Source organism: Haliaeetus albicilla, chromosome 31, assembly GCF_947461875.1.
Source record: "Haliaeetus albicilla chromosome 31, bHalAlb1.1, whole genome shotgun sequence".
Classification (NCBI taxonomy): Eukaryota; Metazoa; Chordata; class Aves; order Accipitriformes; family Accipitridae; genus Haliaeetus; species Haliaeetus albicilla.
The window spans coordinates 497,900-510,983 of record NC_091513.1 but is presented as its reverse complement, the minus strand read 5'-3'; the positions used below and the strand labels follow the sequence as shown (position 1 = coordinate 510,983).

At 48.6% G+C, this 13,084-nt stretch overlaps 2 protein-coding genes across 2 annotated transcripts in view; one reads left to right on the top strand and one right to left on the bottom strand.

The window, feature by feature from the left end:
* LOC104315764 (IgGFc-binding protein-like) overlaps window positions 1-1,559 on the top strand; it is a 25,880-nt gene extending 24,321 nt beyond the window's left edge. Inside the window, exon 21 of the mRNA XM_069774638.1 lies at window positions 1,013-1,559. Coding sequence (XP_069630739.1) covers window positions 1,013-1,070 — 58 coding nt within the window. The 3' untranslated portion in view covers window positions 1,071-1,559. The remainder of the gene's footprint in view (window positions 1-1,012) is intronic.
* On the bottom strand, window positions 1,148-13,084 carry LOC138683112 (uncharacterized). The gene is made up of 3 exons (XM_069774637.1): window positions 12,466-13,084; window positions 11,725-12,377; window positions 1,148-1,264 (listed from the first exon to the last, which is right to left on the bottom strand). The coding sequence occupies exons 1-3, from the start codon at window positions 13,082-13,084 to the stop codon at window positions 1,148-1,150; spliced, it is 1,389 nt and encodes a 462-aa protein (XP_069630738.1).

The window sequence follows — 13,084 nt, the reverse complement described above, 5'->3', positions numbered from 1 at the left end:
TGCCCAATTTAGAGCCATTTTACTGAACCAATATAGAGCCGTTTTGCCCACTATAGAGCCATTTTACTGAACCAATTTAGAGCCATTTTGCCCAATTAAGAGCCATTTTGCCCAATATAGAGCCGTTTTGCCCACTATAGAGCCATTTTGCCCAATTTAGAGCCATTTACTGAACCAATATAGAGCTGTTTTGCCCACTATAGAGCCATTTTACTGAACCAATATAGAGCCGTTTTCCCCAATATAGAGCCTTTTTGCCCAATATAGAGCCATTTTCCCCAGTATAGAGCCTTTTTGCCCACTATAGAGCCATTTTGCCCACTATAGAGCCATCTTACTGAACCAGTATAGAGCCATTTTGCCCACTATAGAGCCATGTTGCCCAATATAGAACCATTTTGCCTAGTATAGAGCCATTTTGCCCACTACAGAGCCATTTTACTGAACACAGAGCAACCCCAAAGCCACCACTACAGGGCAACGAAGATCTCCCCAACGTCCATTCCACCTCCACCTTCCGCTTGCTTCCCCGCACACCTCGCCCTGGTGCCCCCACCGCCTTCCCCTCGCTCCACCACCTTCCCCAGCCCCTCCGCATCGCTCTGCCTGTCCTGCACGGCACCTCCCCACCACCGCCTAACACCAAAACGTGCCGTAACCCAACCATTTAACCCTTGCTTCCCCTCTGCTGCTGGCTACGAGGATCCTCCCGAGGGAAATCGGACAAAGTCGCAACGACAGGGTGGTGGGTGGGGAGGTAACTGCAATTTTTTGGCGACATCCATGACGTGGTAGACGAAGCCAACAACGCCGCCAGGCTCGGAAATTTTTTGAGCGCAATCCCACACCCGAGGGCAAGACCGGCCCCATAAAAACACGGTGGCGCTGAGCAAAACTCACCTTTCGGGAAGGGGAAGACGCAACGTTCTGCGATGACGAGGGTGAGGAAGGGCTGTTGGTTCCTCTTCAAAGGGGGGGGCCCTGACGGCTGCCCATGTTTCGTCTCTTTCAGCCGTGCCTCCAACCTCGTGCGGATGGAAGTGGAAGCCCCCGTCTACCCTATGCAGTAGGCGAAACCACGCGGGGGGGGGGACTGACGCGAGAGGACCATGTCCCGCACTTCTTGTAAATACTTCTTTGGAGGTTTTCATGCCTCTCGAGGCACAAACCGGCATCTCAGGTTGAGTTTCTGCAAGCGCAGAAGGAAAACCGGCACTGAGCTATGATGGGCGCCTACAGCAGCAGGTGGCACGGCCTCAAATACCTGCAAAAAAAAAGGGCGAAACGCTTGATCTGGCCTCAAATAGTGAGAAAAAAAAGGTGTATTTGAAAGACCTGATCTACTTCAGGTAGAGGGCAAAGGCGAGATGACCCATCTGCACCGGAGTGGCCTGAAGGAAAGCGAGAGAAATGCCTCAAGCTGAAATAAACATAAAATTGAGATCCACAGACCCAAATCCTAGCCTTTTTTTCTCCAGAAATGCACTATTCCCTTTGACTGTTTTCAGTATAATGCTGCCTGCTGTTGGGTAATTCAATAAACCCTTTTTACAAAGTTTTTTTCTCGTGGGTTTGTGGGGGGTTTTTTTGCTTTGTAAATTCTGGGGTGGGGGGGGAAATGGGAATTGTCTTCTCTGTTTCCACTGTTGGTGGGGAAACACCCCGACATTGTTCTTCCAGGGAAACACCTCATTGTGGTTTCCCACAGTGAAATGTGTCTTGCCGTGGGGAAAGAGGTCACCCGACGTGTCTCCCACGGTCAAACAACCCAGCGTGGCTTCCCCGGTCAAACAACTCACCCAACATGTCTTCCATGGTCAAACAACCCAACGTGGCTTCCCCACTCAAACAACCCACCCAACGTGTCTTCCCACGGTCAACCCACCCAGCGTGGCTTCCCCACTCAAACAACCCACCCAACATGTCTTCCCACGGTCAAACAACCCACCCAACACGGTGAAACACGGTGATTTTTCCACCCCGACATATTTCCCATGGTGAAATACCCCAAATTATTTCCAACTTGAGGGTACGGCTGAATTACTGGGGGGACTAAACCTTTCCGGAGGCGACACAAACACAAGCCCAGGTCTTGCTTTATTTCACACAGGGCGATCGCAATAGGCTGAGTAATTAAAAAAAAATAAAGAGTAACGAACAATTTGGGTCAAAACGAGAATTGCCTGCTCGAGAAGTAAATTCTGGGGCTCGTCGAAGGCAGAAACTCGCTCAAGTTGACGGCAGCCACGTGCACGCGTCCCTGTGCACCCACTGTCCCTCTTTCTGGGCAGGTTTTTTTTTTTTAATATAATACATCAATACTTCCATTTTTTAAACATATTAGAGAGAAAAAAAAAAAACCAAACACAAAAAACCCCCACAACTCGGCTGTTTCCCGCAAAGTCTATGCAAGGTCATTCTATTTCCACAGAAAATTTTCCTGTCATCAAGTCAGCAGGAAAATGCTGACATTGGCAGCTGCTCGATTTCTGGATTATTTCACTTGACGTGAGAAACCCACAATAATGAGGGAGTTTGTGTGATCCCACCCGACCGGAGAAATCTGGGGAATATCCTGAAGGGATTAATGTCAAAGAAACCCCCCTGCAATTAATTAAAATAAATCCCAAAGCAATTAAAACGAATCACAAAGCAATTATAACAAATCCCGAAGCAATTAGAACCCCCTGGAATGTTTATTAAAAAATCCAAAGTATTTATAATATCTCAAAGTGATGATAAAGTAAGTCCAAAGAAATTAGACGTTATCTCAAAGCATTTATAATAAATCCCAAAGCGATCATGGCAAACCCCCAAAGTATTTCCAAATCATTCCAAATGAGTTCTAGCGATTAAAGCAAAATCCCAAAGCAATTAAAGGAAATCCCAGAGGAATTAAAAGAAAACCCAAAGCAATTAAAGCAAAATCCCAAAGAAATTAAAGCAAAATCCCAAAGCAATTGAAGAAAATCCCAAAGCAACTAAGGCAAATTCCCGAAGCAATTAAAGCAAAATCCTGAAGCAACTAACGCAAAATCCCGAAGCAATTAAAGCAAAATCCTGAAGCAATTAAAGCAAAATCCCAAAGCAACCAGCGCAAAATCCCAAAGCAATTAAAGCAAAATCTCAAAGCAATTAAATAAAAGCCCAAAGCAATTAAATAAAAGCCCGCCCCATTTATAAATTAACCCCAAAGAATTCTAACAAACCCAAAACAATTTAAAAAAAAAAGGTATAAATCACTGAATTTTGGCCTCTTGCAACCTGCCGAGGAACCTTTCAACACCAACGATCTTCCCCGGGGTCACCAAATTCACCCGAAAATCATGCAAAATCCAGCACAAATTAAACAGAATTAATCACTTGCTGGTTTTGGATGCCTTCCCCGGGCACGGGACTCAATTTGCTATTTCTGAGCCCAAATATTTACTAAGACGTCCGAGTTTGACGATTTCCCCGGAAAAATGTTTTTGCTGACATCGCTTATCAGCGACCAGGTGGTCTCCATCCTAGGAAAGGATATTTTCCTGGGAAAATAATCCCTGGCGATGAAGAAATTGCCTTTTCCCCCCCCAAAAAATGGGTGGAGGCGACCCCCGGAGATCAGCCCCACGGAAAAAAAATCACGCGCCAGTGGGGTGGGGGAATTTTTGCAACTTTCTGCCCCACGGCTTCGAGGTTGTCTAGGGGTGGTGGAAATCCGAAGCAAGACCCAATGCGATGCGCAGCAACCCTAAACGAGGTGCGTTGCAAACCGAAGCGTGCGGCTTTGCAAATCGAAGCGTGGTGCGTCGCAACCCACAGCGACGGGCTTTGCAATCCAGAAAGAGCCGCTCTGCAACGCAAAATAGTGTGCATTGAATCCAAAATCAGTGCGGTTGCAATCCAGAACAAGGCCCGTTGCGATCCAAAGCGAAGCCCGTTGCAATCCAAAGCAAATCCTGTTGCAAATGAAAGGAAATCCCGTTGCAATCCAAAGCAAGACCTGTTTTAATCCAAAGCAAATCCTGTTGCAATCCAGAACAAGACCCATTGCAATCCAAAGCAAAGCCTATTGCAATCCAGAACGAGGCCTGTTTTAATCCAAAGCAAGACCCGTTGCAAACCGAAGCAAGACCCGTTGCAACCCAAAGCAAGACCCGTTGCAATCCAGAACAAGGCCTGTTGCAATCCAAAGCAAGACCCGTTGCAATCCAAAGCAAGACCCGTTGCAATCCAGAACAAGGCCTGTTGCAATCCAAAGCAAAGCCCGTTGCAATCCAAAGCAAAACCTGTTGCAATCCAGAACAAGACCCATTGCAAACCAAAGCAAGGCCTGTTGCAATCCAAAGCAAGGCCCGTTGCAATCCAGAAAAAGACCCATTGCAATACAATGCAAGGCCTGTTTTAATCCAAAGCAAATCCTGTTGCAATCCAGAGCAAATCCTGTTGCAATCCAAAGCAAATCCTGTTGCAATCCAAAGCAAGGCCCGTTGCAATCCAAAGCAAAGCCCGTTGCAATCCAATGCAAGGCCTGTTTTAATCCAAAGCAAGACCCGTTGCAATCCAAAGCAAGACCCCTTGCAATCCAATGCAAGACCCATCGCAATCCAAAGCAAATCCTGTTGCAATCCAAAGCAAAGCCCGTTGCAATCCAAAGCAAGACCCGTTGCAATCCAGAACAAGGCCTGTTGCAATCCAAAGCAAGACCTGTTGCAATCCAAAGCAAAGCCCATTGCAATCCAGAACAAGGCCTGTTGCAATCCAAAGCAAAGCCCATTGCAACCCAAAGCAAAGCCCGTTGCAACCCAAAGCAAATCCTGTTGCAATCCAAAGCAAATCCTGTTGCAACCCAAAGCAAAGCCCCTTGCAATCCAATGCAAGACCCGTTGCAATCCAAAGCAAAGCCCGTTGCAATCCAATGCAAGACCCGTTGCAATCCAAAGCAAAGCCCGTTGCAATCCAATGCAAGACCCGTTGCAATCCAAAGCAAAGCCCGTTGCAATCCAATGCAAGACCCGTTGCAATCCAAAGCAAAGCCCGTTGCAATCCAATGCAAGACCCGTTGCAATCCAATGCAAGACCCGTTGCAATCCAAAGCAAGGCCTGTTTTAATCCAAAGCAAGACCCTGTTGCAATCCAAAGCAAAACCCATTGCAATTCAAAGCAAGACCCGTTGCAAACCAAAGCAAAGCCTATTGCAATCCAGAACAAGGCCCGTTTTAATCCAAAGCCACCCTAAACCCACGCCGAGCCAGATGCCGTCACGCCGCCCCGGCTTTCCCCTTTCCCGACCTTTTTGCAGCCGCAACGATGCAAGATCCGGGGAGGGGGCGGAGGGCAGCGGAGATTTTTTTTTATTTGCTTTTTATTTACCTCTGGAAAGGGGAGGGGGGGCAGAAATATCAGGTGTCGGCCACGTCTCAGCTGTCCCCGTTGCAAAAAATAAATAAATAACGAAGAAAACAAAGGAGGAGCGACGGCTTTTGGCAGCGGGAGGCCCAAATTTCCCAGAAATCCCCGGAGGAGCTGGCGGGATTCCCGGTTGCTTTTGCAATCGGAGCTGTTGCGGTTAGCCGGGCCAAGAAGCCGGAAAAACGATGCAAGGGTTGATTCGGTCGCAAGGTTTTGCAAAAATCTCAGCGCCGCACGGTTGGCGGATGCAATTTTCGGGCGACAGAGTCGTTGCGGGGGTTGAAGCTGCAGCGTGCAAATGTCGAGGGGTTTATTTTCCCCGTGCAATGCACGGCTTGCTCGGCAAAATCTTTATTTTTTTCCCCCATGCAATGCGTGCCTTGCTCTGCAAAAATCTTTATTTTTTTCCCCCATGCAATTCATGGCTTGCTCTGCAAAATCTTCATTTTTTCCCCTGTGCAATGCACAAATTGCTCTGCAAAATCTTTTTTATTTTCACCTGTGCAATGCACAGCTTGCTCTACAAAAATCTTAATTTATTTACCCATGCAATGCATGGCTTGCTCTGCAAAATCTTCTTTTTTTTTTCCCCGTGCAATGCATGGCTTGCTCTGCAAAAATCTTAATTTTTTTCCCCATGCAATGCATGGCTTGCTCTGCAAAAATCTTAATTTTTTTCCCCATGCAATGCATGGCTTGCTCTGCAAAAAGCTTCATTTTTTTTCCCCTGTGCAATGCACAGCTTGCTCTGCAAAAATTTATTTTATTTTCCCTGTGCAATGTACAGCTTGCCCTGCAAAATCTTTATTTTTTTCCCCCATGCAATGCGTGCCTTGCTCTGCAAAAATCTTAATTTTTTCCCCCATGCAATTCATGGCTTGCTCTGCAAAATCTTCATTTTTTCCCCTGTGCAATGCACAAATTGCTCTGCAAAATCTTTTTTATTTTCACCTGTGCAATGCACAGCTTGCTCTACAAAAATCTTAATTTATTTACCCATGCAATGCATGGCTTGCTCTGCAAAATCTTCTTTTTTTTTTCCCCGTGCAATGCATGGCTTGCTCTGCAAAAATCTTAATTTTTTTCCCCATGCAATGCATGGCTTGCTCTGCAAAAATCTTAATTTTTTTCCCCATGCAATGCATGGCTTGCTCTGCAAAAAGCTTCATTTTTTTTCCCCTGTGCAATGCACAGCTTGCTCTGCAAAAATTTATTTTATTTTCCCTGTGCAATGTACAGCTTGCCCTGCAAAATCTTTATTTTTTTCCCCCATGCAATGCGTGCCTTGCTCTGCAAAAATCTTAATTTTTTCCCCCATGCAATTCATGGCTTGCTCTGCAAAATCTTCATTTTTTCCCCTGTGCAATGCACAAATTGCTCTGCAAAATCTTCTTTATTTTCGCCTGTGCAATGCACAGCTTGCTCTACAAAAATCTTAATTTATTTACCCATGCAATGCATGGCTTGCTCTGCAAAATCTTCTTTTTTTTTTCCCCGTGCAATGCATGGCTTGCTCTGCAAAAATCTTAATTTTTTTCCCCATGCAATGCATGGCTTGCTCTGCAAAAATCTTAATTTTTTTCCCCATGCAATGCATGGCTTGCTCTGCAAAAAGCTTCATTTTTTTTCCCCTGTGCAATGCACAGCTTGCTCTGCAAAAATTTATTTTATTTTCCCTGTGCAATGTACAGCTTGCCCTGCAAAATCTTTATTTTTTTCCCCCATGCAATGCGTGCCTTGCTCTGCAAAAATCTTAATTTTTTCCCCCATGCAATTCATGGCTTGCTCTGCAAAATCTTCATTTTTTTCCCTGTGCAATGCACAAATTGCTCTGCAAAATCTTCTTTATTTTTGCCTGTGCAATGCATGGCTTGCTCTACAAAAATCTTAATTTATTTTCCCCATGCAATGCATGGCTTGCTCTGCAAAATCTTCTTTTTTTTTTCCCCGTGCAATGCATGGCTTGCTCTGCAAAAATCTTAATTTTTTTCCCCATGCAATGCATGGCTTGCTCTGCAAAATCTTCATTTTTTCCCCTGTGCAATGCACAAATTGCTCTGCAAAATCTTCTTTATTTTTGCCTGTGCAATGCACAGCTTGCTCTGCAAAATCTTTATATTTTTTTCCCGTGCAATGCACAGCTTGCTCTGCAAAATCTTCTTTATTTTCCCCATGCAATGCACAGCTTGCTCTGCAAAAAACCTTAATTTTTTTCCCCGTGCAATGCGTGGCTTGCTCTGCAAAACCCAAAACTTTGCAAGGAGCAAAACGCTTCCCCAGGGGTTAATCCCCTCCCAACCTTTCACAATCTGGTGGCCACATCACCTGGGAAAAGCAAAGTTTTCTATTTTTAGTTGTTTTTTTTTTAGTTCTTTTCGCCTCCAAAGGAACCCGGATCCAGGCAGGTTTTGGGGGGTTTTGTTTGAAATTCATCTGGAGGAAAAGCAGAAGGGGGGGGGGGAGAGTCATGCAACAGCTCCGAGCAGGGATGTAAAAAGGAGGGGGAGAATAATTAAAAATTATGCAAATGCAAAAAAAAAAAAGGAGAGAAATAATTAAACTCGCTGCAAATGCAAACAATGCAATGATTAATCTTGGTGCAAATGCAAAAATGGGGAGAAATCATTAAACTGGACGCAAATGCAAACATTAATCTTGGTGCAAATGCAAAAATGGAAAGAAATAATTAAACCTGGTGCAAATGCAAAAAAAAGGAGAGACATAATTAAACTCGCTGCAAACGCAAACAATGCAATGATTCATCTTGGTGCAAATGCAAAAATGGGGAGAAATCATTAAACCTGGTGCAAATGCAAACGGTGCAATAATTAAAAATGATGCAGATGCAAAAGGAGGGAGGAATATCCAGGCCCAAGTGCAAAAGCAAATGGTGCAATGATTTAACCTGGTGCAAATGCAAAAATGGGGAGAAATAATTAAACCTGGTGCAAATGCAAACGGTGCAATGATTAATCTTGGTGCAAATGCAAAAATGGGGAGAAATAATTAAACCTGGTGCAAATGCAAACGGTGCAATGATTAATCTTGGTGCAAATGCAAAAATGGGGAGAAATAATTAAACCTGATGCAAATGCAAAAAAAAGGAGAGACATAATTAAACTCGCTGCAAACACAAACAATGCAATGATTCATCTTGGTGCAAATGCAAAAATGGGGAGAAATCATTAAACCTGGTGCAAATGCAAACGGTGCAATAATTAAAAATGATGCAGATGCAAAAGGAGGGAGAAATATCCAGGCCCAAGTGCAAAAGCAAATCGTGCAATGATTAAACCTGGTGTAAATGCAAAAAAAAAGGAGAGAAATAATTAAACTCACTGCAAATGCAAACAATGCAATGATTAATGTTTGTGCAAATGCAAAAATGAGGAGAAATAATTAAACCTGATGCAAATGCAAAAAACAGGAGAGACATAATTAAACTCGCTGCAAACGCAAACAATGCAATGATTAATCTTGGTGCAAATGCAAAAATGGGGAGAAATAATTAAACCTGGTGCAAAAGAAAATGTTGCAATGATTAATCTTGGTGCAAATGGAAAAAGGAGGAGAAATAGTTAAACCTGGTGCAAACACAAACGGTGCAATGATTAATGTTGGTGCAAATGCAAAAATGGGGAGAAATAATTAAACCTGATGCAAATGCAAAAAAAAGGAGAGACATAATTAAACTCGCTGCAAATGCAAACAATGCAATGATTAATGTTTGTGCAAATGCAAAGATGAGGAGAAATAATTAAACCTGATGCAAATGCAAAAAAAAGGAGAGACATAATTAAACTCGCTGCAAACGCAAACAATGCAATGATTCATCTTGGTGCAAATGCAAAAAAGGGGAGAAATCATTAAACCTGGTGCAAATGCAAACGCTGCAAAAATTAAAAATGATGCAGATGCAAAAGGAGGGAGAAATATCCAGGCCCAAGTGCAAAAGCAAATGGTGCAATGATTTAACCTGGTGCAAATGCAAAAATGTGGAGAAATAATTAAACCTGATGCAAATGTAATCGGTGCAATAATTAAAAATGATGCAGATGCAAAAGGAGGGAGAAATATCCAGGCCCAAGTGCAAAAGCAAATGGTGCAATGATTTAACCTGATGCAAATGCAAAAATGGGGAGAAATAATTAAACCTGGTGCAAATGCAAACGGTGCAATGATTAATCTTGGTGCAAATGCAAAAATGGGGAGAAATAATTAAACCTGGTGCAAATGCAAACGGTGCAATGATTAATCTTGGTGCAAATGCAAAAATGGGGAGAAATAATTAAACCTGGTGCAAATGCAAACGGTGCAATGATTAATCTTGGTGCAAATGCAAAAATGGGGAGAAATAATTAAACCTGGTGCAAATGCAAACGGTGCAATGATTAATGTTGGTGCAAATGCAAAAATGGGGAGAAATAATTAAACCTGATGCAAATGCAAAAAAAAGGAGAGACATAATTAAACTCGCTGCAAATGCAAACAATGCAATGATTCATCTTGGTGCAAATGCAAAAATGGGGAGAAATCATTAAACCTGGTGCAAATGCAAACGGTGCAAAAATTAAAAATTATGCATATGCAAAAATGGGGAGGAATAATCCAGCCTGGGTGCAAATGCAAATATCTGGGTGCTCCCCCCGCCCCCCCCGTGGGTGCCCTAGGTGGGGGGGGGGGGGTGACAATCAGCTCCAGTATCTCCCATCAATTCCCAGTTGCCAGGGTCGCTGGCACCCAGTCGGTCTGCGCTGAAATTCCCAACGGTGGGAGCACCCATGGGTGTCCATGGGGGATCTGGGGGGGGGGTCCCAGGGGTCTGGGGGGGCACCCAGGGGTCTGGGGGGGGGCACCCACGGGTCTGGGGGGGGGGGTCCCAGGGGTCTGGGGGGGGGCACCCACGGGTCTGGGGGGGGTCCCAGGGGTCTGGGGGGGCACCCAGGGGTCTGGGGGGGTCCCAGGGGTCTGGGGGGGGGCACCCACGGGTCTGGGGGGGGGGGTCCCAGGGGTCTGGGGGGGCACCCAGGGGTCTGGGGGGGTCCCAGGGGTCTGGGGGGGGGCACCCACGGGTCTGGGGGGGGGGGTCCCAGGGGTCTGGGGGGGCACCCAGGGGTCTGGGGGGGGCACCCACGGGTCTGGGGGGGGGGGTCCCAGGGGTCTGGGGGGGCACCCAGGGGTCTGGGGGGGGGGCACCCACGGGTCTGGGGGGGGGGGTCCCAGGGGTCTGGGGGGGACCCTGACACCCCCCATGCAAGGGGATTTGGGTGCTATGGGTGTCCTGGTGGGATCTGGGGGGGGGTCCCAGGGATTTGGGGACCCCCCCTCCATGCAATGGGTGACACTTGGGTGTCGTGGGTGTCCAGGTGGGACCCAGGGGTCTGGGGGGGCACCCAGGGTCTGGGGGGGTCCCAGGGTCTGGGGGGGCACCCAGGGGTCTGGGGGGGGCACCCACGGGTCTGGGGGGGGGGGTCCCAGGGTTCTGGGGGGGCACCCAGGGGTCTGGGGGGGGGGCACCCACGGGTCTGGGGGGGTCCCAGGGGTCTGGGGGGGCACCCAGGGGTCTGGGGGGGGGTCCCAGGGGTCTGGGGGGGACCCTGACACCCCCCATGCAAGGGGATTTGGGTGCTATGGGTGTCCTGGTGGGATCTGGGGGGGGGTCCCAGGGATTTGGGGACCCCCCCTCCATGCAGTGGGTGACACTTGGGTGTCGTGGGTGGGACCCCTGTGTCCGGGGGGGGGCACCCATGTCGCCAAAAAAGACACACCCCCCCCCATGCAAGAGGACCCAGGTGACATGTGGGACCCCCCCCCCCCCTCATTTTACAGCCATCGTGGGACCAGTCAGGAACTTACTGGTGGGGTCGTACTGGTCTTACTGGGAGGGAAGTGCTGGGATGGTGGGGGGGGGTGCAGATGGCTGGGTCCCTTTGGGGGGGGGGGTCCCACCCGTGTCCTCCTGCACCCACATTCGTGTCGCTGCTGCCACCTGCTGCCCCACCTCAGCCATGCTAATATATGCTAATGAACCCCCTGGCTTGTGGTTGCACCCCCCCCCCCCCCCCATTTTCCCACCCATTTCTCGCCCCCCTCCCCCCCCCATTTTAGCACCCACTTTTTTTTGCCCCTCCTCCTTGCACCCCTTTTTGGCACCCCCCCCCCCAATTTTACACCCCACCTTGCACCCCCCCCCCTTTTTTCCCACCCCACCCCCCACCCCAACACCCCCCAGAGCACCCACAACCTCAACACCAAGTGGGTGCTGCCCCCCCCCAAGGTCACCCCCAAATCGGGGGGGGGGGGGGGGGACACGACACACGCGCGTGTCACTTTGCGGGGGCACCCACGTCGCCCAGCGGCCGTTTCGGGAGACGGGCGGCGTGCGAGGGGCACGAGGGGGGGTGTTGCACGCTCGTCGGCGTGCAAGGGTGGCGTTGCACGCTCCTCGGGGTGCAATGGTGGTGTTGCACGCTCATCAGGGTGCAATGGTGGTGTTGCACGCTCGTCGGCGTGCAAGGGTGGCGTTGCACGCTCATCAGGGTGCAGTGGTGGTGTTGCACGCTCATAAGGGTGCAATAGTGGTGTTGCACGCTCATCAGGGTGCAATGGTGGTGTTGCACGCTCGTCGGCGTGCAAGGGTGGCGTTGCACGCTCATCAGGGTGCAGTGGTGGTGTTGCACGCTCATCAGGGTGCAATGGTGTAGTCGCACGCTTCTCAGGTTGCAGATACGGTGTTGCACGCTTCTCAGGGTGAAATGGTGGTGTTGCACGCTCCTCAGGGTGCAATGGTGTAGTTGCACACTCCTCAGGGTGCACATTCGGTGTTGCACACTCCTCAGGGTGCACAAACGGTGTTACACACGCCTCAGGGTGCAATACTGGTGTTGCACGCTTCTCAGGGTGCAATGGTGGTGTTGCATGCTCATCAGGGTGCAATGGTGGTGTTGCACGCTCCTCGGGGTGCAATAGTGGTGTTGCACACTCTGTAGGGTGCAGATACGGTGTTGCACTCTCTTTGGAGTGCCGTGGTGGTGTTGCACGCTCCTCAGGGGTGCAATGGTGTAGTTGCACGCTCCTCAGGGTGCAAATATGGTGTTGCACGCTCCTCAGGGTGCAATGGTGGTGTTGCACGCTCCTCAGGGTGCAATGGTGTAGTTGCACACTCCTCAGGGTGCACATTCGGTGTTGCACACTCCTCAGGGTGCACAAACGGTGTTACACACGCCTCAGGGTGCAATACTGGTGTTGCACGCTTCTCAGGGTGCAATGGTGGTGTTGCACGCTCCTCAGGGTGCAATGGTGTAGTTGCACACTCCTCAGGGTGCACATTCGGTGTTGCACGCTCCTCAGGGTGCACAAACGGTGTTACACACGCCTCAGGGTGCAATACTGGTGTTGCACGCTTCTCAGGGTGCAATGGTGGTGTTGCACGCTCATCAGGGTGCAATGGTGGTGTTGCACGCTCCTCGGGGTGCAATAGTGGTGTTGCACACTCTGTAGGGTGCAGATACGGTGTTGCACTCTCTTTGGAGTGCCGTGGTGGTGTTGCACGCTCCTCAGGGGTGCAATGGTGTAGTTGCACGCTCCTCAGGGTGCAAATATGGTGTTGCACGCTCCTCAGGGTGCAATGGTGGTGTTGCACGCTCCTCAGGGTGCAATGGTGTAGTTGCACACTCCTCAGGGTGCACAT

Excerpts from the sequence above, each read along its gene's own strand:
- LOC138683112 (XM_069774637.1), bottom strand. The coding sequence starts at position 13,084 with ATGTGCACCCTGAGGAGTGTGCAACTACACCATTGCACCCTGAGGAGC. Across the intron at positions 12,378-12,465 it reads ATATTTGCACCCTGAGGAGC|AGTGTGCAACACCACTATTG; the intron begins GTGCAACTACAC and ends TGCACCCTACAG. Across the intron at positions 1,265-11,724 it reads GACGTGGGTGCCCCCGCAAA|GTATTTGAGGCCGTGCCACC; the intron begins GTGACACGCGCG and ends TTTTTTTTGCAG.